General features: G+C 49.9%; 8 protein-coding genes across 8 annotated transcripts; 2 read left to right on the top strand and 6 right to left on the bottom strand.

Moving 5' to 3' along the window:
• Positions 1–611: 611 nt before the first annotated feature.
• TRIVIDRAFT_180068 (uncharacterized protein) lies at positions 612–2,931 on the top strand (the record flags this gene model as incomplete). Its single annotated transcript, XM_014101522.1, has 1 exon — positions 612–2,931. One exon carries the CDS (start codon positions 612–614, stop codon positions 2,520–2,522), a length of 1,911 nt encoding a protein of 636 aa, XP_013956997.1.
• A 669-nt stretch (positions 2,932–3,600) lies between these two features.
• Positions 3,601–4,268, bottom strand: TRIVIDRAFT_27987 (uncharacterized protein; the record flags this gene model as incomplete). The annotated part of the gene is made up of 2 exons (XM_014101523.1): positions 3,601–4,098; positions 4,191–4,268. 2 exons carry the CDS (start codon positions 4,266–4,268, stop codon positions 3,601–3,603), a joined length of 576 nt encoding a protein of 191 aa, XP_013956998.1.
• Positions 4,269–4,895: 627 nt separating this feature from the next.
• Positions 4,896–5,334, bottom strand: TRIVIDRAFT_222054 (uncharacterized protein; the record flags this gene model as incomplete). The annotated part of the gene is made up of 2 exons (XM_014101524.1): positions 4,896–5,121; positions 5,183–5,334. 2 exons carry the CDS (start codon positions 5,332–5,334, stop codon positions 4,896–4,898), a joined length of 378 nt encoding a protein of 125 aa, XP_013956999.1.
• Positions 5,335–5,676: 342 nt separating this feature from the next.
• TRIVIDRAFT_180069 (glycoside hydrolase family 20 protein) lies at positions 5,677–7,998 on the bottom strand (the record flags this gene model as incomplete). The annotated part of the gene is made up of 3 exons (XM_014101525.1): positions 5,677–7,348; positions 7,424–7,899; positions 7,958–7,998. Coding segments are annotated over 3 exons (2,128 nt in total), but the record flags the coding sequence as incomplete, so codon positions are not given.
• Positions 7,999–11,123: 3,125 nt separating this feature from the next.
• On the top strand, positions 11,124–13,710 carry TRIVIDRAFT_29732 (uncharacterized protein; the record flags this gene model as incomplete). The annotated part of the gene is made up of 2 exons (XM_014101526.1): positions 11,124–12,262; positions 12,327–13,710. Coding segments are annotated over 2 exons (2,523 nt in total), but the record flags the coding sequence as incomplete, so codon positions are not given.
• An 828-nt stretch (positions 13,711–14,538) lies between these two features.
• TRIVIDRAFT_216106 (uncharacterized protein) lies at positions 14,539–15,224 on the bottom strand (the record flags this gene model as incomplete). The annotated part of the gene is made up of 1 exon (XM_014101527.1): positions 14,539–15,224. The coding sequence occupies one exon, from the start codon at positions 15,134–15,136 to the stop codon at positions 14,672–14,674; it is 465 nt and encodes a 154-aa protein (XP_013957002.1).
• A 1,216-nt stretch (positions 15,225–16,440) lies between these two features.
• On the bottom strand, positions 16,441–17,048 carry TRIVIDRAFT_28822 (uncharacterized protein; the record flags this gene model as incomplete). Its single annotated transcript, XM_014101528.1, has 2 exons — positions 16,441–16,845; positions 16,932–17,048. 2 exons carry the CDS (start codon positions 17,046–17,048, stop codon positions 16,441–16,443), a joined length of 522 nt encoding a protein of 173 aa, XP_013957003.1.
• Positions 17,049–17,971: 923 nt separating this feature from the next.
• On the bottom strand, positions 17,972–24,947 carry TRIVIDRAFT_53926 (putative polyketide synthase; the record flags this gene model as incomplete). Its single annotated transcript, XM_014101529.1, has 5 exons — positions 17,972–18,820; positions 18,894–20,776; positions 20,918–24,135; positions 24,188–24,572; positions 24,650–24,947. 5 exons carry the CDS (start codon positions 24,945–24,947, stop codon positions 17,972–17,974), a joined length of 6,633 nt encoding a protein of 2,210 aa, XP_013957004.1.
• Positions 24,948–26,757: the final 1,810 nt, after the last annotated feature.

Raw genomic sequence — 26,757 nt, forward strand, 5'->3', positions numbered from 1 at the left:
TCACTTCACAGGTTCGCTCCATCCCCATCAATCTATCAATGATCCATCACATATCATCAATCCATTCATTGACACTTGACAGTTTGCTTGCTTGATATCTACCCGTCTCTCCCCCGTTCATCCGTCAAATTCAAAACCTTCCTCCCAAACACCACATCCCACGTGCGTGCCACCGGCATCTCCACCAAACTCCCCCATCTCCTCTCCTTGTCTCTTCTCCTTGTCTCTTCTCCTTGTCTCTCCCTCCCTTGCCAACCGTTTGATTTCGAATCCCTCGCCCGTCTCCCTCACATATTACTTGCATCATCACCCTTTTCTGCACTGCTCCACTGCGTCCTGCATTCTGCATGCTGTGACGACGCCGCAAATCGCTGGACAAGAGGGCAGAACCCTCCCGAGATTGAAGCCCGGGGAGAAGCGATACTGCCGCTGACAGCCATTTACCCGGCTTTGATTTTACAAACATCGTCACTGCTGCTGCTTCTCTGCCTCGTGCTCCTCCATCTCTCCTCGTTGGATAGGCAGGCGCTGCTGCTTATACCAGCAACTCACACCACAAACACACAAACACACATCATTGATATCGCATCAATCAATTACACGCAAAGATGATGGCCATCAGAAGCAACAAGAGAAAGGCATCGCACAGCGACCATGGCAACAGCCGCCGGCCAGACGGTTCTGCCACACTCCATCGCAACGACGCCTCGGCCAAGCGGCTGCGTCTCACCAAACCCGTCGACGTGGAGCTCAAGACGCCCTCGTACGACGTGACCCGTGATGTGTCGGACGAACTGCTGCTGCGAATCTTCTCGTACGTCGACGAGAAGACGCTGCTGGCCGCCGCGCCCGTGTCGCGCCAGTTCTACAGAGTCGCCTCGGATCCCCAGCTGTGGCGCGGCCACTACTACCGCAGATTCATCCTGCCGCGCGCCAACCGCATCCCCGGCCTCAAGGTCAAGAAACCGGCATCTGCGGCCTCTCCAGGCCAAGATCAGGGTCAGTCACAAACACCTGCCGGGGCCAACGCCGACCGCGGCAGCAGCTCCAGCTCCAGCTCCAGCGCCAACCCCGGCTCCATGGCCCCCACGGCCGTTGATGCTGAGCCAGCTGAGCCCGTCAAGCCGCCGTTCAAGCCCGTTGACCCGGCCGATAAGTCGAGCCATCCAAAGGACCTTGTCGACTGGAAGCAGCAGTATCGCCTGCGACATAACTGGGCCCGCGGCCTCTGCGAGGTGCGCCAGGTCCAGGTCAACCCCAACTTTTCCCTCACTCCCATCCTGGAGCGCCGCACTTTGGTCAAGGTTGTCGATGGCCTCGCTGTCACCGTCGACCTGCAAGCTGGGCTTCGAGCCTGGGACTTGCGCACGCAGCACTCCATTGCGCAGACAACCACCGAAACCCATGACGGCATCCATCTCGTGCCCACGGCGCTGGCTTTGGATGGCCAGCGGCTTGAGGCCGGCACCTTGGACATCATGCTCGGCTTCAACGATGGCACCTTTGGCATCTGGCGCTTGACGGTCAATGAAGGCCGGTTGGCCGTCTTGTATCGCCAGGACAAGAGCTACGTGGGCAGACTCACGTCGGTCGCTTACTCATACCCTTATGCCCTGACGGCTGCCGAGCTGGGCTTCATCTCGCTGTACACGTTTGAGACTCCCGCCCCAGAGCCGGAGCAGACGTCTGCTGCTGGGCCGAGTCTTCACGATGGTGACACGGGATATCTCAGCGACGATGAATTGTCTACGCTGCAAGTGGGTAGCCAGGTGGACAAGAGCGCAGATCTCTCCAACCCCTTTGTGTTGTCGTCGCTCAAGTCCGACTACTCGCGCCAGCCGCTTGTCTTGTCTCTCCGCCAGCTCAAGAACTCGGCGGTCGCGTCCATTGCCTACTCGTTTGACACCGTCGGCGGCTGGGCCATTGGCATTCAAAACTTTGACATTCGGCCATCGGGCAGCTCCAAGCCCGACGTCATCACGTCTCGCGTTGCCTACACCATGCCCGCCGAGACGGGCGCATTGGTCACCACCGCCTCGTACCGGCCAAAGTGCCCTACGTGCTCCAACTTCCCCGACTTGTACATGGATGATGACGAGGGCGGGCCGACCAAGCTCTGCTACAGCCATCCCTACCTGCTCGCGACTATGCAGGACAACACCCTCGTGCTCTTTGTTGTTACTGCAACGGAAAAGTCCTTTGCCATTTCCAACGCCACAAGGCTCTATGGCCACACCTCGGGCATCGCCGATGCCGACGTCACCCCAGAAGGCAGAGCTGTTAGTGTCAGCCAGCGAGGTGACGAGATTCGAGTCTGGGATCTCGAGGGGCGCCAGAACGACGTGAGCGTCGAAGTGAGGCCTAGGCAGGGCAGAGACTCTGATGATGCCGATGACGAGGAGGATTCCTCGGACGAGGCAGAGCATAGGCGAAACTGGGTTGGGACTGATGACCAGAGGGTCACTGTCCTGAGAGAGACAGCAGATGGCCGGGAGAGCCTGGTGACATATGATTTCACCTAATTCTCCAAATGTTCAAATATGGACAACCGTCGCCAGTCGGCATGCATACGCAGTTTACATCTGGCAAGATGTCGTTTTGGATTGGGATATAGGAATTGGGAAAGCAAAAGGATTATTGATTTGAGAGCATTTGGCAGGCGGCTCACATTGGATATTACGCGAGCGGATTTTTGACAAAAGATTTGGCCAGCCTGTTTACTTGTTGGCTATGGACAGGATTAAAAGAAAGCGATGCGACGGAATGGGCGTAGGAAGGATATATTTCTGGTATTTTGGACTTTCTTTTCATTTGGCTTGCGAGGTACTTGACGTTATTACTATCGAGATTGCTTTTTTTTTTTTCCTTTTTTTTTTCTTCTTACTCTCTTTTTAATTTACTTTGCGCGCTCATCAATTTACGTATGGAAACACTACTTCGTTCATGCTCATGAAACCACCGCGAACCAAGTTCACGCTATGTACTCATGTATGTCTTCGGTTTATGAGCATCGCTCTAGTAACGAGTCCTACACAGACAACGGGCGGAATACTACTCAACCCGTGTTCCCTGCCAAGTCGCAATGCGACTCTATACCCATGGTAAGCGACATGACTGTGAAACAGAATCCTGTGGGATTAATTAAAGCGTCGGCATTAGAAGCGGTGGGCAGATACGGGACTGGGTGGCTGGGCTACAAAAGAGGGGTTGAGATGGAAGCATTCACGGTAAAGTATTTGGGAAACGGATGTTTGGAACATGCTTGCTTTTTTGTTCAATGCATTGATTTTGGCTATGTGTGAGTGTGTGTAAATATGCTTTTCAAAGTGGTATGTTGTTAATGTATGTGAGACGTGGATATGCAGTGTATTTATAGATTTCATCTAAATGATACTGGGGGCTAATGGGTTCATGTTGTGGTTCGCGATAGCCGCAGCTTACATTTTTGAATGCTTTTATAATATTCCTTTGTTTGTACTTGTAGCTGGGTGAAATTTTGTCTAGTGTTCATGTAGGATCCAACTGAGGGAGTACAAAACACAATCTCAATCAACAAGCTCTCACAAACTCCAAATCGACATCTCACTCAACATCCAATTCTCAAGCCCTCTCCGAAGCAATCTCATCCGCCTTCACGGGCTCTACATCCTCCGCCCCAGGCCAATTCTCACTCCCCTTGCCCCTCGCGCCCTTCTCCACGCCCTCTGGCAAATCCCACCCATGCTCTCTCACGGGATCCGTCTTGTTGACATTTGCCGCAATGGCTCCCAGTCCCGCGCCCGCTTCCTTTTGGCCATGGGGATGCTGCGTTCTTGTGCCGGTGTGTTTCTTGCCCGGCAGCTGTGAGGCGACTTCCCGGCCTTCGAGGCCTTGCAAGGGTCGGCCGAAGCTGTGGCTTACGTCCTTTGATGTGGCGCCGGGGAAGTCGAGGGGGTCTGTCCGGCTAAGGGAGTCGATTTCGGGGTTGTTGGCCTGGCCTGGGATTTCTGATGTGGGATTTGGTCGGAAGGATGATTCGGGGGGAGCGGTTCCAGGAGGGAATGTTTCGAGGTGGGATTCTGGTAGGCGGTCGTTGCCGACTTTGATGCCGGGTTGGTGCTGCAAGATTAATTGGTTAGCTGAGTATTTGCTAATGTGCGAGTTTGTGATTGTGACTGTGACTGTGACTGTGATTGTGTGAATGGACATACTCCTCCTTTCATCATGGGCTCGGATGGGGGGACGCGAGCGTGGAATTCGCCAGTGTAATGCGCGGGATGTTCAGACATGGTGAATTATTTTCCTTTCCAGTATATTTTATGTACAGGAGGATTGAAAAAAAAAGTGAGATGTAAATGAGAAGTGAGCATGCCTCTCATCACTGCTGTTCAACCATATATATAATTGTTCAAAGCGTGTCTATGAGCTCATAGATTAAACGCTGTCAGCGGATTGCATCATGTGTTCTCCACTGGCGGTGGATAGGTGGCTTGGTGGTTTGTATGATCTTCATGGATATGATGAATCGATATATCATTCTTTCGAAATTGAAGGAAACAACTTCTGCGTTAAAACGTAGATCATGAGTTGAAAGTGGCGAAAGTGGAGCATGGTTGAAAAGAACAAGAGAGTGTCGTCAACCATTCAATAAATTTTAATCTAGTCGTTTTGAATCTTCAAGACCACCGAATAGACAGAAAATCCTAACCCATTAGTTTACTGGCATTCGACACATCTTTCGAAGATGTCGTATCAAAGATAAACGATTCGTAGCAGCGCGGAGACTTTGGCGTTTTGATACCCTTGAAGTCTCCTAGCCGTGCAGTGCTATTACACGTTGGACAATATAGTTGTGACCTAAGAATGTTATGATAATCCTCAGAGCGACTGCGCAAATCATCTTCCGCCTTGGAGATTTAGGCTTGTTTCTCCGCAGAAGTCAGCTTGCTCTCCAGCCGATACACATCGTAAAACTTCATGGGATACTTGTCTAGCTCCAAGGCTGTATAACTCTCAACATTGAAGCTTCCGTCGTTGTCCCATTTCCTGCCCCAAGAGTTGAGAATAGTGAGTGACCTAGGGTTGCAACCCGTCATGAACAGCATGGCCGCCGTTTGGTACGGATGCCTGGTGTTGAGCCATCTGAGCGCACATGAGAATGCGTACCGGATCCTAGCCAAGAATTGATGAGTTGCTGAATTACTTTCCAAACTCCTCCCAACCTGATTCTGAGAGACAAAAGGTTGCCAGCACCGGACGTCGATGAAGCACAGCCTGACGTGCGCCGTTCTCATGGACTTTGCGAAAGAGTAGGGAACGATACCACTCGCTGGCTGCGCTGAACACCTGTTCCATGTCTCGTACACCAAAGTCAGCCGGAAATCTTGCCTGAATATTCTCGAACAGTTTGCGTTGACCATCGTTCCAAATATCAACCGGTTGATAGTATAGCTGGCGGTGAGCAACCTTTCGGCTGGTGGTGAGATATAGTCACTATACTGACGTTCTCTCTCTCTACCTCAGGAGTGATCTCTAGCGAATCATCATCAGCAAAGCAACCGTCTGTTAAAAGTACTCACACATCAGCAGTATACGTATACTGACATTCGCTATGCTAGATTTGCTTGCTGGCAGTCCAGGCTGTGAAGAGCAATCACTAAACCGATTGGCCACAATGGTGGTTCGGCGCATCAATCTGACCAGAGCAAAGGTTGGTAATATTATAACAGTGATATTCAAATTTCGACGTTCTGTCGGTTTATACATCGCTGGAAAGCTTGATATTCTTCATCTGCCCATTAATTCCTTGTCCGATTATCTGAATCGGTGCCTCGATTGCCATCGGTCCCTCCTGCATGTATCCTCCCCATATACCCATCAGGATAGTCACCTCCTGACGCTGTTTTCCCACCGAGATAAAAGTCTGCGGTCCAATAGCCTGAACCGTCACGTCGCTCCATTTGTTTAACGGCAAGGTCAAGTTGACAGGATAGGCAATATTGTGAGACACGAGCATGAGATTCGTCGACGTGCCATTGCCGTTGAGGAAGCTGCTATCCGGGCCGGAGAAGAGCGCGCCGCCGTGAGATTTGGGCAGCACGGAGAAAGAAAGGGTGTAGTTGCGTCCTTTGCTCGTCAGAGGGGTCTTGAGATAGGCTCCGCGTCCGTTGAGTTGGAGGGCACCGCCGCTCACATAGGCGCCGTTTTCGAGATGGCCGTGATAGCCGTTTCCAGAGCCATCTAGAACAGCAATTGCTGATGCGAGGGTGCCTTGGCCGAAGTTGTAAGATACAATAGTCGGGCCCTTGGAGGCAATTCGCTGGTCGAGATTCTGATCCGGCACAGCTGGCTGCAGCGTAGCAAAGAGACTAGCATAGTCTTTTTCCTGCAGAGAGCCACCCCATTGCTTGTCAGCCAAAGCTGGCAAACCGTTGCGGACCATATAGTAAGCCTCATGGTAGGTGCTGGCATTTGGGCCCCAGTCATTCCATACGACAGCCAAGTGCCCAAGCACGTTGGGGCTGCTTCGAGGGGGGTTGTTTGTTGCGTTGGCATTGTCTAGGATGTTGGGTGCAAATGCACTTCCGTCAGGAGACCCGTGAAAGACACGCTGGATATCGAGCTCTTTGGGGTAGACGTCGCCGTCAGAGTACTTGACATCGAGATAGAAGTAGTCGTCACTGTTGACGATGTTGTAACCCTTGTCGATAAAGTCGAATAGGCCGTTGTCTTGGCCAATCTGCCAATGCTGAATTGTGACGTCCTTGTTGACATTGATAGAGCCGGCAGCAGAAGAAGGCGGAAAAGTGCCCCAGATGCGAGTGCTCTTACCAGATATGGATTGGATGTAGGCACTCATGTCGTTGACAAAGGTACTGTACTCGTTGATGAAGTGGCTGTCGTACTCGTCTGCCCCAATGTGCACAACCTTGGAGTGGAAGTTGTTGATAACCGCCTTCCAGTACGACTTGACTGTGGGAAGCGTCTCGGGATGACTCAAGTTAAGCATACTAAAGTCGGAGAGCGCAATCTCGGGCCTCCAGTCTGTCGTCGCCATTGAATGTCCCGGAGACTCGAGTTCAGGCAAGATGGTCACACCTCGGCTCGCACACTTTTGCTGCAGATCGTTGAAAGCGGATGGACTATAGGTTTCGTTGACTGGGCGCGCAAGGCCGGCAACCGCTGGATCAGCGGATTCAACTCGGAAGGCTGCATAGAGCTGGAGAGCGAGCTCATGGGAGCCAAGCTTGGCGGGATCCCAGACGTGGTCGCTGAGGTGGAGATGGAAAACGTTTTGCTTGAAGAACGAGAGGTAGGAGCACATCTCCGCGAGAAATTCAGTCGGATAATAATGACGGCCAACATCAAGCTGAAGTGAGTGACAATGACGATTAGCCGTTCAGTTTTCCAGATTCCATATAGTTATGTGGTATGGGTGGCTTACCATCATTCCTCTCTCGGACCATCCAGGAGAATCGACACCAGTTCCGAGCTTCATCTTCTTGTTGTTGATCAACGCCTGCTGCAAGACTGTTCGTGTTCCCCACCATGCTCCAAGTGGGCTAGCACCGCTGACAGTAACTCCTGAAGAAGTAACAGAGAGACGGTAGCCCTCTGAAGTCTTGTTCCCTGCGGCGTTGATGAATTGCGACTTGTCACTGTCGAGAGTGAGGTAGATTGCATTGCTTATGGGTTTAAGTCCAGGTAGCAAGATGGCGTTGATACCAATGCCAGCAAGATCAGCTTGGAAAGTTTCCGCAAACTCCCACAGGCTGGGAGGAATCAAAGTGAGGCCATCTTGATCGCGGGTAGACGAATGTGCAAGGTCGACAACAATGGTATGGACATTTCTCAAGTCATAGGTCCGATCCGAGGTGATGTTGAATGGCACAGTCGGTATTCCCAAAAGCTGCGCGCGCGCTATCCAATTGGTTAGAATTGATTGAAACTTGTTTCATCTTCATCGTCGGGACATTACCTAGGGAAACCAATCCCACGACCACCACGAGAACCTTCATGTCTGCAGTGGCAATGCTTCCGTGCCACGTCCCAATCGAGGTCGTGACTGGACGCGATATTCCATAAATACGGAAGCCATGATGCCTGTACTTCCACTCTCGTCTTCAACGGTCCTTCTTTGACAGCGTAACGTTACAGTAGCAACCCCATGGGGGTAGGACTCCCAGCCTAAGCGGAGACTTGGCCAGGGTGAAGCCAAGCTAGCGTGAGGAGCATCGCGATAGATAAGAGATTCGGCAACTTGATCCGTCAAATATCGCCGGTAATCGGTGTCTAGATGGAAAATATGGAGTGAATGTCTTTGAGGCCTGGAGAGGAGTTTTTGCAGTGTGTCTTGCGATGGGATTCAGGGAGCGGTTGTCGTTGCTGCAGTCGGAGAGTAAGAAACGAATCGAGCTTGGCTGGGTGGGGGCTGCAGATCGGATGTCAGATCGCCAGTCCCTCTGATAAGCGATGATCAAAACTGGAGATGCAAGGAGAGCCAGCCTGGCGAGGACATGAAGATGTGCGAGAGGATGGAGATGGAGATTCAATATGGAGAATCTATCGTCCTGAGGACGAGATTCAGCAGCCGTGGTGGGAGACGGCCTTGGAGATACTGAAACATCACGATCGCCAAGAAAGTTGCTGCACGATGCTTGGCAGATTCGCAGCTGGGCAATCAAGCCTCATGATAATATCTGCTAGATTGAACCTCAGCTTCCAACCTCAAGAATGTCTGTTGCTCTACATTTCCCCTCTCTCGATCATCTCCTTCTTTCCAGACGCAACAACCTTTTGCCAAACAAACAAACGATCGAAAATTCCATCTCGTATTTTCCCGTGCCAGCCTGCTGCCTCTTCTCTACCATCCTTCTTCGTGACCCAGGTCAAGCCTGTGCTCACAATGAAAGAAAAGAGTGGTTTCAGGAAAATCAAAAATTGTGCCTCGTACCGTTGGCTAGTAGAGTATAGAAGAGAGTCTGCGATGTGCAATGCAGGCCATCTTCCCATACTAGTACTCCAAGATCTTGAACTTCAGAGTACTGAGGCCCCCAGTGGAGGACCCCGTGGTATGGAAAGAGGAAAAGAAAGAAAGACAGTTGAAAGTTGGGCTAAGGGGAGAGGGCTTTATAGAAAATGCTTAGGGTCTGTGCGCCCTGTTGCCTCAGCAGTGAATCACTCCTCCTGCCAGCACTTGGCATCAGGTGCTTGGGGAGTGGCTATAGGGGGTGACTTCTGGGGGGCAACTTCTCCCTGACACTCTTTCTGGGCGAATCTTCCAAACAAATTCCACCGCATTCGTCTTGATCGTTGAGCATCTTTCAGTTACCACATCCTTCGTCTTTCATCTCTACTATTCCCAAGTCAACCTCGTTGGTGCCTGGCGTCGACTTCGCTCTTTGTTTCCTCAGTTGCAAATACTTCAACTCCGACGTGCAGCGCTTTGATGGTGTTTACTTCTACGCCAAGCAGTAATGCATGGCATCGAAAGTTTACCTCAACTCGCCCAACCGGTCTTGATTTGAAGACTATTCTGCTCTGAAGCAGTGAATGCAGTTGCGCGGCTGCTTGTCAGTATCAAGGATGCGCTTTACAAAGATTTTTTGAAGCTTGACAAGGTACGAGGTCCTCAAATGCCCCTGACCATTTTCCTATTCCCGATTATGCCGAATATAGTCGCTTACAGGCACGCTAGATGTCAATATTCGGCAGAGGACATTGGTAGAACTCTTCCCATGCGGGAAGCATTTGCATGGCTTTTCTAATCATGATGCCTGCCTCACAACTACCATCTTTGGAGTCGATTCTCTTATCTTACCTGGCAACATATTGGGACATACTTGTGGTTCAACACTTTCTCTGCGATTAGCCGGATGCATTGTTCTGGAGCATTTCAACTTCGTATCTAGTATCGCATGTGACCAGAGTTGGAATCAGTACGGACCTATCAATGTGTATATAAGCCATTAGGAATCTCTGATTTGTGTCAAAATTGAGCACGTTTTACATCTAGTCTATTTGACCGTGTTCCCTTAAAACACTGTCCCCGATTAATTCGCCGCTTATCTGCAGTCCTTCATCCCGGCCAGAGGTCAACATCATGTAATGTTTCTGTAAGTAAATGGCATGACGATCCTTGTTGCTAGTCAAATCCACTATGCATACGAGACTAATCTATTGACAAAACATCCGTAGGATGAACTCGAGTCGAACCAGATCAACTTGGTACGAGATGCCGAACTAAATCTATCCCTGCTCAAGGTAAGCTTTTTCTCGTCCCCATTTAGAAGGTCCCTGAGCGCAGATATGATGAGCACAAAAGTTCTCCGCACAGTATGAACGATCAATGTGCTGATTCGATCCGTTAAGGCGATGCAAAACTCGACCTTCCTTTTCGATCGAGAGAGCTCACCAGCATTGGCCTTGTCACACCACAAATAAGGTATAAACAAGGTCCACCAAGTATGCGGGACGAGAGGCTTTAAACCCCCATCGCATGTATTACGTCGTATCTGGAAGAGTGATGGCATTCAGAAATGCAGTTTTCGTTGCTCAATTGCGTGCCATCGAGAATCCTGGTCCCCGCATCGCAAATCGCAAATGGAAGCTCGCCATGGCCAGCACGAGTGTGGCCATTCTCAAGCGGCACATATGAATCGAATGAGACGTTACGGCCTTGGCAGGTACGGAAATTAAGTCGTGACGCATCTTTTTGGAGGTATATAAAGCCATGGGGTTCTGCCTTGGGACGAGCTTCTGCCCTCGTTCCGGTCAAGCAGTACGATAATTGCGAGTTTCAACTCTCGGAACTGTTTGCTACCAAGGCAAAATGGTGGCATATCTCCGTTTGCTGCCCATCTTGGGCCTGCTATTAACGGATGGTGCCAGAGCGGCTGCCCAGAGCCCTCATGGAATCGCTAACGGAAAGGAAGACTGGACAAAGGGGGAGTCGTCTTTTATTCCAGGTGCTTACCTTGTCGAGTATGAAGACGGCCATGTATGTTCATCTGACTTTTCCATTGCCCTACATCCAATGTTGGTACAGCAGCCTGAATATGGCGTTCTAACCTTGCCGTTGCATATAGGAAGAAGCATCATTGTTTAGCGACCTTCAACGACATGGCATTCCTGCAACCAAGCGATTGAATCTCAATTATACTCTGTTCAAAGGAGCTTCTTTCCAACTAAACACCATTGATCTTGATCCGCGTTCTACTGTTGCCAAGATCGGATCCGTTCCCTCCGTGAAGCAGGTATGGCCTGTTCAGCTCTACAAACGACCGGCCAACACAACAATTAGCTCAATAAGCAGTGATTTTAGTCACTTGAAGGAAGCTTCGGATCTGCTGCGCAGAGCAACGTCCGAGAAGGACACCTATGCGCCACACGTCGCCGTTCAAGTCGATAAGCTTCATGCAGAGGGAATCACAGGCAAAGGCGTGAGGATTAGCATCATCGACACTGGAGTTGATTTCAACCATCCCGCATTGGGCGCATGCTTTGGCAAAGGCTGTGTTGTCAGCTATGGAATGGACATGGTTGGAGACGATTATAATGGCAGCAATACCCCTGTGCCCGGTCCTGAGCCCTTCAGTACTTGTGATGGCCACGGAACACACGTCACGGGCATCATTGGAGCTCTGCCAAACCCCATGGGCTTCACCGGTGCCTCTCCTGGAGCAACTATTGGCATGTACAGAGTCTTTGGCTGCACCGGTGATGTTGGAGCGGATGTTGCCATTGCGGCTGTCAACAAGGCTTACGAAGACGGAGCGGATATCATCACCATCTCTCTTGGTGGATCATCTGGCTGGACTGAAGACTCCTTTTCGGTTGCTGTATCAAGAGTGGTCTCTGCCGGTGTTGTTTGCACTGTAGCCAACGGTAACTCGGGCTCAGCAGGACTGTTCCTTGCAGGCACTCCAGCCAACGGCAAGGGCGTTACGGCTGTGTCATCTGTTGAGAGCACCTGGACGCCGTTTTTGGGAACAGCAGGCTATGTGAGCACGAGCAACTCGACAACTAACCAGACTCTCTTTGTTTACACCCCTGGAGTTTACCCATTCCCCAACATTACACTCCCAGTGTGGGCAGTGACACCCGAGTTTACTACAGATGGCACTTATGGCGCTTGCAATCCCCTCAACGACAAAGCGCCGGCTGACCTTAGTGATAAAGTTGTTCTCGTGCTATATGATCAATGCGACTCTTGGACCGAAGTAGCTAATCTGCAGTTGAGAAATGCCAAGTACTACATGTTCTACTTGGATGGTCCCGGAAAGTAAGTCTTTTGAGCCCCATCTCTGTTTGGCAACACATAACAACTAACATGTCCTGACCTGCAGCCCTTGGTCCATTGGAGCTACCGACGCCTTAGGTCTCGGAATGACTGGATATTCGCAGGGTGTCTTGTGGCAAAAGCAAATCAGCAGCGGCCAGGACCTGTATTTGACCTTGGTCCAGCCGACATCCAGCGCCAAGTCTGGCGTCTTTGTTCCCAATGCCGTCAATCCCAACTACATTGACACTTTCACAAGCTGGGGCCCGACGTGGCAGGCAGATATCAATCCCTCCATCACTACACCAGGAGGCTCGATTCTTTCTACCTGGCCCTTGCCCGCCGGAGGCTACTATATTGATCAAGGCACTTCCATGGCCACGCCTCTCATGGCCTCAGTCTACGCCCTGATCATGCAAGCACGAGGAATCAGAGACCCCAAGACTCTGATGAACTTGGTATCTTCAACAGCCCTGCAGCTACCCTTCTACGATGGAACAACCCTGCATGCCAATGAGTTGGCCCCTGTAGCACAGCAAGGCGCGGGTTTGGCTCAAGCTTACAAAGCCGCCCACGCAACGACCTTGCTCAGCGTCCCCAACATTGCATTCAACGATACAGACAACTTTGTCAAGAAGGCTAGCTTCTCGATCAAGAACACGGGAAGGCGAAGCGTCACATATACAATCGGCCACACTCCGTCTCTGACCATGTACACATACGGAAATGGCGACAGCCACTTCCCGGCTCCATTCCCGAACCCCATCGCCGAGGGCGCTTCAGCCAAGCTTGCTTTTTCCCACAACAAGATCACAGTCCCGACAGGAAAGTCGGCCGATATCACCGTGGTAGCAACGCCTCCCCGTGGGCTGAATGCTTCCGCTATTCCCGTTTATAGCGGATACATCACCCTGAACGGTACGAATAGTGAAGGACTCGTTGTCCCTTACTTGGGAGTTGTTGGCAGCCTAGCCAAGCTTCCGATACTTGACCCTGATTTCAACTACATGATTCATTACAACGTTTACTCAACAACGCCGGCTCTCGACAATACTACCTTTATCATACCTCCTCCTGTTGACGGGTACCCGCAGCCAATTGACCCTCCGCCGGATTATCCCGCTCCCATCATGCAGATTGATGCTGGTACGCCAATTCTTCGAGCGGATCTCGTCGCTGTTGGTGAGACAAAAAGCAAGGTCAACACGACAAACGTACTAGGCGTCGATATCGTTGGAAGTCTTCCTGGCTACCCTCTTCCATTCACTGGAAGATCCTTTTTCGTCAATGCATTCACCGGAATGACGCAAGAAGGGACCATCGTTCCCGAGGGAAGCTATCAGTTCTTGATCAGGGCGTTGAGCATCTATGGAGATGTTAACAACGCGAAGGACTATGAGAGCATGCTTACGCAGACGTTTAACATCCAGTACAATACAACGGAAGCATAGGATGGAAATGTTGTGTATAAAGAAAAGGACACATGATCTTTAGCTTCTCTCGAGGGACAGGGAAATGTATATAATCAGGGTAGCGAATCATAAACTCATTTGCAATCCAAAGAAGGATGCTTGTTGATGGGACAGTGAAATTTTTGCCAAAGGCTCATGGAGTAATTTTTCGGGCGGCATCAATATCAAGAAACACATCCGATATGGTGTAGTGGCTAACATCGCTCGCTCTCATCCTTCGAGTGCCGAGCAGCCCTGGGTTCGATTCCCAGTATCGGAGATTTCATTTTTTGGCGAACCAGAGACATTTATTTTTAATTAAGCATGAGGTTTATTTTTAATTTTATTTCATGTTTGTTTGTGAAACTGCCAGAACCAAGGGCTCTATGCACATGCATGCTTCAAAGACTGGCGAGCAATGGCCATTGCTGTTGTGAGTCACGTGACCCCTCTACACCTCGCTTAGTTTTTCATCTTGATCATCACACTCTTCAGATACTCAGTCACCTTGCTTGCTTTCGTAGTTGAGTTCAGTGCCTTCGGTTCTCTAATTTGTTTTCTCTCATTGCCCTCGTCGTTTGCACGTGATCCCAACTGATCCCACGGTGATCCCTCACAATTGCCTTAGTACACCAATCATCGCGGCCAACAACTGCAAAGCGACTCGTCGCACATTCACATGAGGGAGTATAACAGCAATTACTTTTCTCCAATGAATAAGGCGCAGTGTAATTTCCAGTAAGGGCGAGTCGTTAATTTTGACAGATGAGTTATTAATTTCACCAAGGCGGGTGAGTAATCATGAAGCGACAGAGCCATGAGACGATTAGGTGAATGAAATAAACTCATAAATTCATACTATCATAAGACCTAAACATGACTAGGACGTAGAATTCTATCATAAACTCGATTTAGACCCATCAATTCCGTTGCCTTGAAATATTTCCATCCGTGCATGACTCTAAGCGCACAAAGTCAAGGTCACATCCTTATCCGCACCGCAGTTCTTGACTTGGCTGCCAGCAGGAGGGATACCGCTACCCCAAACAATCTGGGGGCAAGCGGTGTTGGCACTGGAAACAACGACCTTGTGGCCGTTGAAGGCATCGCCGAAGACGTCAGAAAGGTCGTACCAGATGGTGTTGCCCTCGAGGTTGGTGGCAAAGATGGTCTGGGGCTTGCCAGTGTAGAGGCCATCAGGCTGAACGGTGACCTTGATGGCACGACCGCCGGTTACGGGGTCTCGCGAGAAGGTCTCGCCATAGGAACCGCCTTGAGCAAGGGTTGTGGGTTGGGAGATGGCGCTGCCGACAGACCAGAGAGTGATGCTGAAGGGGCACTTGTTGACAACGCGGGCCTTGCCCAGAGCAGTGGCCGATTCAACGAATGCGGCAATGGCAAGAACGGCAGTGGTGGTGAACTTCATTTTGGCTGAACTGTGGAAAGTTTGAAGATGTTTGAAGATGTTTGAAGATGGTATTGGTTTGTTGTTGTGAGTCTTGTGTAAGTCTTGAGAGTGTGAGTTGATCTGCTAAATAGTCTTGTTTCAACGGGAACTACCCTCCCTTTTTATATCTGTCAAAGCCCTCTCAATGCGAACGCCTTTATAGATGCCCAATGCTACGTTTCGTACGCTTCTTACCGAGTATCCCGTATAATTCGTACCCTTTACGGCTCATTGACGGCTCATTGATGGCAAAATTGGCCAGCACATCTTAACAGCCTCACGTATTCCGGGGGATCTGCATAATCCGCATTTCCCTGTTAAGCTTAAACCCTCTCGGAATACGAGCACCTCGATTCCCAAACGAGCCTTCACCTAGCGGTGAAAGTCGAGAAGCTGTGGCTGAGAGCTGCATGATGGGTTGTACAGTGAATACGAGGCCAGAGGATTACTTGCTCTTTTCCATTGCGTAAGATGTATAGCTCGTTTTGCTCGTTGTAGACTGGTCGAAGACGGTGAGAGTAGAGCTCCGGCTGTAAGTGAGGCAAAGCCGGCCGCTAGCGGAGGAGCTTTTGGCGGGATCGACGCGCCAAGCATCGTATTTTGGGATGCGGGGGTTTCCGGACTCAGACAATTACCGAGTCCAGGATTAGCCAGGACCAAGATGCTAGCATGCAAGTGGCAAGGCGCTGTCTCCAGTAGGCATAGCGAAGGGCTTCAAAGCCGTGTCTCTCTCGGGAGCTGAATCTCGTGAGATCATGTGTTGGCTCAGGCATCAGCCCACAAGCGTCTCGCCGGCGCGTGACTCAATGCAACCGTCCCAGCCGTCTAGAACGATTCCGCTCCGTTTGGGTGCCAATGGTCGGGCGTCGCATCGGCTTGTCAAAGGCTGAGCTGCGGCAGAGTGGGATCATGATGTAGATGGCGTCGTAATGCGGCGGAATGCATGGCGGAAACATGGCTTCGGCTCGGGTAGGACAGGAGGATGACAGGGCGCTCTTGACACTTTGTATTATGTAGTTCCCAATTCCCGATTATGCTCTTGGCGAGACACACGATATGCTCTATACAATCGAGATCTGCCCACCTGGCTCTGTGTGCATATGCATCATCTTGGCGACCTACGGTATGCTTAAAACGAGAGTGCGGCTCGTAAGCAGCCACACATTTGACACGTCACGCTGGGAAAGCCACAGTATAGTGCCTATTTGTTCAGATTGATATCTATAGGTGTTGTGCCATTGTCAATTGACCAGGACGGGTCATTTCCACATCTCGTTTTCCCTCTACATGTTCGCCTTCTTAAAGGGACCCGAGAATTTGCTCGCTCCATCCACTCCATGCCACCAGCTAACGCGGGAATCCGTGAAGATCTCGGTCTGGGGTCGCAGCTTAGTCTCATGTAGCTTGAAGTCATCGACTGTGCCAATTCTCATGAAGCTCTGGTGCGGCGTAAGCGCGCTTCTTCGATACATGAGGGTGCCGCAGGTTTTGCAGAAAAAGTTGGACATTTCAGTTCCACTCGTAGGCGTCTTGTCCTGGCCCCATCGGGTCAAGTTGTCTTGGCCGCGAAGATGCTTGATATAGGAGCTGTCGACGGTGAAGTTGGAGGCGAACATGGAAGCGGTGACTTTGCGGCAGTCGAAGCAGTTGCAGACAAAAGTGTTGACCAGGCCAGGAGCTTCAGTGGGCTAGTTTTCGGATGATAATGTTAGCATACACAATGTTCTTTTTGAAATGAGAATGTTCCAGTGTTGTAAATATGCAATGAACATACAAAGACGATCTGCACAGCGCCGCAGAAGCAGGTTGCGGTGGCTTCGGTATCGGTCGACCAGCCATCTCGAGCAACACCAGAAAGAGGAAGATCTTGAGATTTAGTTTCAGAGCCCATAGTAGATGAAAGTGAATATCTTCTTTGTTGAGACGGTAATAAGATTGTGTTGTTTAATGTGTAATGTTTGTGTGCTGTGTGTTTGTTAATGTGCTGATGAGATGATTGATATTCTTCATTCAGAAACTACCCGCGATATATATACTATTCATGAAGCCATCAAAAATTTCATTCGCTATATCAATCTCAATGTAAATCTCAACATTATCTCAACATTTCCTCATCAAGAATCCCAAAATTACAAACTATCGTTCATCTCGGCTTTCTCCTTCATTTCCTGTTTCAGTAATTCTGGTCTTACAGGGTAGATTGACGCCGATGATCTCATTAGCGCAAGACTCATTCAAGGCCCGTTACTAAGGCTGGGATGGCGTACGTAAGCGGGGCGGAACATCGGCAGTTCCCCTTTCGGCAAATTTAGCCTGCGATGGTTTAGCGCTCCGCGGAAGATACCGCTAGCCTGCTTTTTAATCAATTCTGACCCTGTCAGAAATTCCCCAATTCAGCTTTGTCTTGGCTATCTTGGCAGCTATTGGAAATGATTTAGGCCTCGGCAGTTCGTTTCTGTTTCTGTTTCTGGCATTGTGCACGACTTTTTGAATTCTGGATTATTCCCGGATCGATATGGAAATTACCTACTCCGTACTAATTCATCATGATGATCGTTTTTGCCAAGACTGGATGCCTTAGGCAAACGTGCGCACCGTCGAGCAAAAGGAAAGAACGACACGCTCTTGTGCAGGTGGGGCTGATCACTGTGAAAGAAGACGTCATTCCGAACTTGTTGAACCTTCACTACTCATCCATGATTATTCAGAGACTTGTGAAATATTCAATTATTGTATGACTCGCTGCCAATTTCGTGCATTAACAAGCAAACTAACAATGCGACAGAACCAAAACACTCAATGATCAAGTCATGCTCACTTCTCCGTCCACACTCCCTCGATTCTCGACTTCCGAAGCACCAGCCCTGCCAAATCCGCAACTCGACCGCTTGTAAGCAGCTCCAGCACCTGCAAATGGGCCTGCAACTCTTTCCCAATCCAATTCCGCAGTTCAATGGCATTAAGTGAGTCAAGTCCAAAGGCTGTGATGGATGTGTTTCCCTGCCGTGCTGCCATCACCTCTTCAGGCAGCATCAGGATAGCGCCGAGCTTGTCTCGAAGGCCAAGTGTCACAACATCTTGAGCCTCCTTGACAGTGGTACATCTTCGAAGCTGCTGACAAATGGTCAGGATTTCAGATCTCAAAGATATATCTACGTCGCCTGATGTGGCGAGCAGAGCATCACGGAGGTAAGAAAATTTAGCATCCGAGGCGTAAAACGGCATTGCCGATGCGTTGTCGAAGCCGAGTCCAGTAATCACTTGACCTTGGCAGAAGAAATCGACTCTGCCTGTCATGGCAGATTCGATTAATGCCAATACCTCCGCCTCGCCTACAGTGTTATCAGACAAGTTCCTCATGACCTGCGACATCTTGGCTGCATTTTCTGCCAGATAACCGACTCCTTCAACCGCAGCGAGATCGATTGATGCGGCTGCAAGGCCTTTGCGGCGTCGATGCAAGACAAGAGCGTCAAGGTACGTGTTGGCAGCAGAATAGTGTGCTTGGCCTCTGTTGCCCACTATGCCAGCAACAGACGATAAAACGATAAAAAACTGGAGTGGAGTATTGATGAGCGCTTTGTGAAAGTTCCACGCTCCAGAAATTTTGCTTCTAACAACAGCTTCATAGTCTTCAAAGGTCATTTTCTCGAAAAGGACGTCCTAGGATATCAGTTAGTGGTGAGCTCAGCAAGCAATAATGATACATTCTCTTGGGTGGAAAGGGAAGACATACTCTTAGGACCATGGCGGCATGAATAATGCCCCTAATAGGGGGCAAATCGTCCTGCAGCTCCTCCACCAATGCTTGGACACTCTTCTCATCTGCAACATCACAAGGCACAACGTATATCGAAGCTCCCAACTTTCGACTCTCCTTCATCAACTTAGTCAAGTCATCCGTTACCTTGCCGCTCCGCGAGAGCAAGATGATGTGGCGAGCACCTAGCCTCACCATCCGTCTTGTGATTGAGCGTCCGAGACCACCTGTTCCACCAATAATCAGATAAGTTGCGTCGCGCTCCAGCATGTCTGAGCGAGGCGCAGGGTGTGTAGCTTTGACTTGACTTTGGCCACTATGCGTCACCACCAGCTTCCCTGTCGTCTTGCCGCTTTGCAATTTGCGAAGCGCTCCCTCGACATTTTGGATGTTGACAGGTGTGATTGGCCCGATAGGTTGGATTGTCTTATTTTCGAGGAGGTGCATGACGGATGCAAAGGTACGTTGCATGAGTTTGGGCCGCCTTGCCGCAAGAAGCGTCAAATCTACCGAGCTGAAAGTGCAGTTGTACTCAAGCTTGGCCATCTCGAGTCTTGTGTTATTTGTGATATCCCGTTTTCCGAGCTCAATGAAGCGACCAAACGGTGCAAGGCATTCCCATGTCTCGCGGAGGAGATCTCCCGCAAGTGAATTGAGCACAACATCAACCCCATGGCTACTAGTAGCTTCCCGAACGGCTGGGCCAAACGAAACATCTCGACTGTAAAAGATACGTGTTTCTGGGATGCCATATGTATCCATCAGGAACTTTTTCTTGTCTGCGCTCCCAACGGTGGCATAAATCTCTGCGCCAACCATCTGCGCCAGCTGAATGGCTGCTTGTCCAACACCGCCAGTTGCGGCGTGAATCAATATCTTCTCGCCATACTCCAGTCGAGCAAGGTCCATGATGCCGTAATAGGCGGTGCAGTATACAACAGGAATCGATGTTGCAACCTCGAAACTCATATCGTCTGGGATAGTAGCAGCGCTGGATGCAGGACATCGAGCGAACGTGCTATACGCACCCAGCGACATGGCACAGACACGATCGCCAACTTTTAGGCAACTAACACACGAGCCGATGCGAGATATCGTGCCGCTGCATTCAATGCCGAGGTACGGACTGGCCACCTGGCCCATTGCGATAACTACGTCTTTGAAGTTCATGCCTGTGCACGCGACTTTGATCTCAACCTCGTGTGGGCCCAAGGGTGTCTCGTCTTCATCTTTCCAGTAAAGAGAGTCAAGAGCGCCATAAGTACCGACAGCAACAGTGAGTCGTCGTCCAGGCTGTTCAAATGGCTGCAAGTAGGGCGGTGCGGCTGTAGCCTGTGTGTCGTGAAAGATTGCAAGATTCATATCTTCTTGCTTAACAACACGGGGAACCATGAGCTTGCCCCCCTCCTCCGCAAATTCGTAGTCAACAGGAGTGTCATCTTCTGGCGTTGCAATGGAAACTTTGACGGCACGAAGAATGAGCTCAGCTGTATCCAGCACATCAAGCGTCGAATGAGGATCCAAGTCAAGAGAGGCTACAGCTTTGTTTGCCTCAGAACGTACTGTGCGTAGGAGTCCTTGCGAAATGTTGCTCTCTGGCTGTTCTGCAAACCTATATGCTCCAGAGGTCACCCAGAGCACAGACTGACAGGTAACGAGCAGATTCTGCATCTTTTCAAATATCTCTTCTGTCATATTGGCAAGCAGCGGCTCGTCTATTTCAGACAAACAGATGTAGCAACAACCAGATTCAGGAATGAGGTTGGAGAAGTCAATTAGTCGTGGCCTTTTCGTGGTTCGCAGCTCTAGAAGATCCAAAAGAGTTCCCACGAGAGGATCGCTTCCATCGCGATGAGAAACTAAGACGAAGTCGGCATTACTTAAGCCGTCATTAAGATTAGACGCCGCAACCTCGCCGATGGTTCCATTACTGCCGTTACCTATCACGCTGTTGTCGTTCACATGCTCGGGAGTCATTTTGGGGCCATCATAGTGTCCACTGGCATGGCTCTTTGTACCGTTTGCCTCGCTGCTCGCGGACATCTTACCAGAAGAATCACCATTTTCATGGCCGTTTTCAATGGCACAATTCTCCTTTGCACCCCTCTCTGCCTTCTCATTTACTTCATCCAAAGACTCCCACTGTACCTTGTAACAGATAGATCGCGGACTAACACCATCATCGATGTCGCCATTCACTGGCGTCATCCTGAACCCACTAATCTTTGTCACAGGTTCAATGGCATCTTGATACCACATATCGATGAAAAAGTCGACGGGTCCAGGAGCTGTAAAGTCTGGACACCCATGCGCGACTACTTGCACCCGCTCTCCAGGAGTGTTTGGGAATTTGCTGCTTATCTCAATTGCTTTAACAGCGGACGGCATGAAGAGAGAAGGCATCTCGCCACTGCCTGCGCCCAATATTGGAAAGGTAAGCTGAAACAATAGATCCACGAATGCTGCGGGTGCAATGGATGCTGGCTCAAAGGATGCCGGCATAACAGTTGCTGTGTTAGGGATAGTCAAAGACGCAGTAGAGTACTGTTCGTGGATTTTCACGTCAGCGTCTGGCGAGATTCTAAAGACTCCGCTATATCCCGCTCCGCGAGACTCTAGTTCGGAGTAGAAGCCATCCATGGGGAGTTGGTGACAGCTCATGCCCAGAGTATGCTGGCGACGGATAGAAGCGGCGCGCAATAGTCCATCACTAACAGGATTGATTGGAGCGGCCTTTTTGATACCGACGAGGCCACTACAATGCTCCAACCAACCTCTGGCTGAGGTCCACGAGGAGATGCGGAACTCATCCCAGTCACTAGAATTGAATCTTGTGCCCTCAGCATAAGGCTTCAGAGAAAATATCATCTCATATGGGGCACCGTCGTCGAGTATGAGAGCCTTGGAAACCTGAATTTCTCGAAGACGGAAACCGTCGATTTGCTCAGCTGGAATATCTCTCAGCTGAGCGCGTTGTGACGCCGCCTCCACAGCCATACAGATGTAGCCTGCCAGTGGGAATGTGGCTAAGGACTGCATCCGATGATCTTTGAGCCATGGAACATCATCTGTTGAAATGACGTTTTTCCATTTTGGCTCAATATCGCTATACGAATCTTCCAAGAGACCCAAGAGATCATGACGCATAAATGGCTTCTGACGCAACTGCTTGGATGAACGAGGTTCAAACCAGTACTTGTGTTCTGACCAAGGATACGGATAAAAATCTGAGACAACAGCAGGCAAGCGTAGACTTGCGTTCGGATGGTTGATTTTCCTCAAATTGATTGGGTGACCTTTAACAAATAGGCTACCTGCGCAATCCAGAGCAGTGGAGGTGGCATGCTGATTTCGAATGAGGCAAGACAAATATTTCACTCCCATGGCAGCTTGAGAGCTGATATTCTTTAATATCTGTTTGATTGGGCCCTCAAGGGCAGAATGCGGACCAACTTCGATAATGACATCCGGCTTTGTGCCCTCATAAAGCTCTTTGAGAGCTGGTGAGAAGAGCACCGGCTTGGTCAAGTTATCGACCCAATAGGATGGACCAAGAGACATCGCCGAATCGAGTTTCCTGCCAACTAGAGAGGAATAAAACTCGACTTTAGAGGTGGTTTTGTCTTTCATGTTCTTGATCGCGGCTTTGTAATCGTCTGCAACGAGTTGCATATGAGCAGAGTGATATGCCACTGTCACCCGCAGCTTGCGTTTGAAGATGCTTCGGGTCTCCAATTCTGCGGCAAGCTTATCGACATCTTCTTCGTCTCCAGAAGCTGTAATGGAGTCCGGAGAATTCTCACAGGCAACAGTGACGTTTTGCAGGCCTCGAGTCTTGATGATGCCCTTGACCTCTTCAGCTCCAGCACCCACAGCGAGCATGGCACCTCGAAGATCTGGGTGCTTCAGCCTCATATCTGAGGAAACCTTGCCACGCCAGTAGGCCGCAGACATGGCGTCTTCAATATTAATAGAGCCAGCAGCAAAAGCAGCTCCAATTTCTCCACTGGAATGACCAATAACTGCTGACGGAGCGATTCCCCAGGACTCTAAGAGCTTCGTAAGGCCAATTTGAATAGCTGTGCATGCAGGCTGCGAAATATGTGCCTCGTTGACCAGCGTTTCCTTTTCTCCCTTGGCCAGCTCAGCCAAAAGAGAAAACTCGGCACCAATCTCTTGCAGATAGTCACTGCATGCTTTGATGGTATTGGCAAATACCGGGTGGCTTTCCATGAGCTCCTTGCCCATTCCCGCCCATTGCGCTCCCTGGCCGGTATACACGAATGCCACTTTCGGCTCATTGGAAGCTACTACAGGCGTGGCACCGACACCGTTGAGCGCATTTGCCAACTCATCGCAAGATGATGCTGTAATGGCGATGCGCCATTGCAGATGTGTCCTCCTCTCACCGAGCGTATAAGCCATGTCCCTAACCAATCGCTTCTGAAAGACCTCAGGATGCTGCTCAATGTAGATGCCAAGTTTTTCAACCACTCGCTTGGCTGCACCTTCATCATGAGCAGATAGGACGAATAACCTGGGAGTCACGTTCTGGTTATCGTGAGGAGAGTCACGAAGCGAGAACGGAACCTTTTCCAGCACAACATGCGCATTAGAGCCCCCGAAACCGAAGCTGTTGACGCTGATGTAGCGCTTGTTTCGCGGCCACGGCCGTATGCTAGTTGGGACTTTAATGTTCCATTCGTCGAGGGGAATCGCCTCGTTGGCCTTTTCGAAATTGATGTTGGGAAGGATGAAGCCCTTTTCGAGCATCATGGACGCTTTGATGACGGATATAATTCCACTTGCATTTTCCAAGTGACCAACATTGGATTTAACTGAGCCCATATACAAAGGCATGCGCTTTGTACGGCCCGCGCCGAAAACACGGTATATGGAATTAGCTTCGATGGGATCGCCGGTTCTCGTACCGGTTCCATGGGCTTCAACATATCCAGTGTCCTCAGGAGAGATGCCTGCTCTCGCATACACTTCACGTATCAAACGCTCTTGTGCCTCACCACTAGGATTTGTCAGTCCTGTGGTTTTGCCATCTTGGTTCGCACCGGTGTGTATAATGACGGAGCGTATTTTGTCTTTATCCTCAAGAGCTTTGTGAAGAGGTTTCAGAATGAGGCAGCCTGTGCCCTCACCTCGAGCAAAGCCAGACTTTGCTCTGTGATCGAATGCAAATGTTTTGCCGTGTTCATTGAAAAGTCTGCAATACGTCAACAGTCGCTCGTCTACTCAATGACAATCTTGCTGCTTACCCTAGCATTGACATGGAGACCATATCATGAGGCTGTAGATGCAGGCTGGATGCTGCGACAATAGCCGAGTCCGACTCTCCCGAGCGGATGCTCTGTACTGCCAAATGAAGTGCATATAGGCCGGATGAACATGCTGTGTCTGTTGAAAATGAAGGCCCGTGAAGATTGAAGTAATAAGAGATACGGCCGGCCTGAATGGACTGGTGATTGCCTGTGGCATCATACATGGGTATCTGATCAACTTCTTTCAACGTGCCAAGCCGATAATCTGAGGAGGCGCCGCCGATGAAGACTCCCATGTTGCTCCCAGAAATGGTATTCTTAGGAATCCCGGCATTCTCCAGAGCTTCGTACGTGCACTCTAAAAGATGTCTCTGTTGGGGATCTACAAGAGAGCGTAAGCCTTCTGAAAATCTACATACTCGTACGGATGCTGATACATAGGGAGAGGGACATCCATACCCATAGCCTCGGCCTCTTGTCTGGTAATCTGAAAAAACGGTGCATCAAAGTTGGACAAATCGCCATTTATAAAATAGCCACCCTTATTATTGAAACTGCCTTTCTTCTGCGGATCTGGATGATAGAATGCCTTGGGAGTGAATCTCTCTTCAGGAATAGGCCGCCAGCCGTCCCGGGAGCGCGACAGCATGGTCCAAAAGTCGTCAAGTGTTGAGACGCCACCCGATAGACGGCAAGACATGCCGACTATGGCGATGGGCATCGGGCGCTCCCGATTCGAGTCTTGACTTGAAGACATGATGTGTAAGGGAAACCTCTATCTCAAAATGCCAAAGATGTGAAGAGATAGTTCAGCGCGGAAAATTTAGTCCCTACATCCCACAAAAGTTTGGGGAAAGATGGAGAACAAAATAAAAGCCATGGATGGTGCGGAGAGGTTGGTTTAATACCGGGTTCTATGTGATATCGCTCTACAAGTACAGATACTACATGTAGTTTCCATTACGGTTTGGCGGAGAGATTCCCTAACACAACCAACGGACTTTACAAACAGATATTGGAACTCATGACACCACTTTCATGACGATGTGGTCTTAATTTCCGTAAACATCAGCCAGAATTCGCGTGGCTGATGAGCATGAACAGTAGTTTGCGGCCTCGAGGCACGCCACTGCAACCACCCCGTCGGTACTCCATGCGAGCCAAGTCGTTGGACCTATGATAAAGCCATATTTATCGGAGAAGAGGAGTCATTTTCTTTGTCTTACAAAGGGAACAAAATGGTATGGCTATCACCGAAACCGTGCGTGAGATGTCTCACCGATTTATTCCGCTTGGACCCTGATTTGCTGCATGCATCGAGTCACCAGGTCTTCTCGGGCCGACCACATATGGATAAAATGCCCCGTAGTGAGTTGCTAAAGCGCCAAATTTTGAAACATGTCGAAGGAAATAAGGTGTTAAGGTGGTAGATCGCACAGCTTCAACCAACCAATATTGGGACCAACATCATGAAGGGATCAGGTCATCGACATGCCTCTGATTGCTGTTGGCACATACATGATAACGAAGATGAAAGCGTATCGACTTGCACATCAGTTCTCCCAACTGAGTTCTTCGATTCGATATGCGGCGCAACCCTTGAAGAAATTGTGGTTGCATACGGGACATCGATTTTCGGTCGAGGTAACTGGGCACTCCACATCGCTAGCATGTATCTATTGCTAATGCTCCGAACCGTCATTTTATAGGGACTTGACAAACTTGAAGCGAAGAACAGAAGACGTCATTTTTATCTATTCGTGGCGTATGTCTTTAAATGATCCGATGTTGCGGGCGGGAGGAAACCAATCTGGGCTGGGGTTTGCCTGCCCATTTCAGCAACACCACCACTGAAAGCAACATTACCGAGACATTTCTATGCCGAGACATTTCTACAAGGTGAAATGACTGGCCCTCGAGCGTAGAAAAGGTGGTGTTGGGATACGTAGCCTTGAGCTTTGTGGGGTACGGTAAAAGTTTGGCATATATCGCAGCCAGACGTGGCCCCTAGGAAATACGGATCCAGCTTGAAGACCGGACGGCGTCAGGCTGTGTAGTAGTCTCCTTTGATGGCTTCAATGTGTGGGTTTGTGATGGGTATCTGACAGTATGCCACAGTGAGCCCATGTCTTCCCCCTCTTTTACGAATCCATGTTATGCTTATTGGCCATTATAACTCTGTCCCTCCTTGCTGCTCATTTGGCATCAACTTCGAAAATTTGGACGTAAAGATGATTCAAAGAGGCAGTGTACAGGCCACGGAGTAAAATCATGTCATGAGTGATCGAATCCGTAAAAAATTGGGTTTGAAAGCGATACCCCCCTTCCGAGACTGTCTCAGTTTGGACGCCTCTCCTCCGCCGCCGCCGCTCCCGCTTTGTGGCTCCCTCGTTTCATTCCCTATGCGGAATGGAGGGATGGAAGCTATCAAAGCGGTTTGAGCTAAATTGGACATTGATATGTTCGGCAAGTGCCCGAGATAAGGAAAGGAACAAGCTCAAATAATCGTGTGGAAAGAGATATCTTCCCGATTCACTCTCATCCTGCTGGGAGTTTGCCTTGAACAA

This window comes from Trichoderma virens, assembly GCF_000170995.1.
Source record: "Trichoderma virens Gv29-8 chromosome Unknown TRIVIscaffold_6, whole genome shotgun sequence".
In the NCBI taxonomy this organism is placed as follows: Eukaryota; Fungi; Ascomycota; class Sordariomycetes; order Hypocreales; family Hypocreaceae; genus Trichoderma; species Trichoderma virens.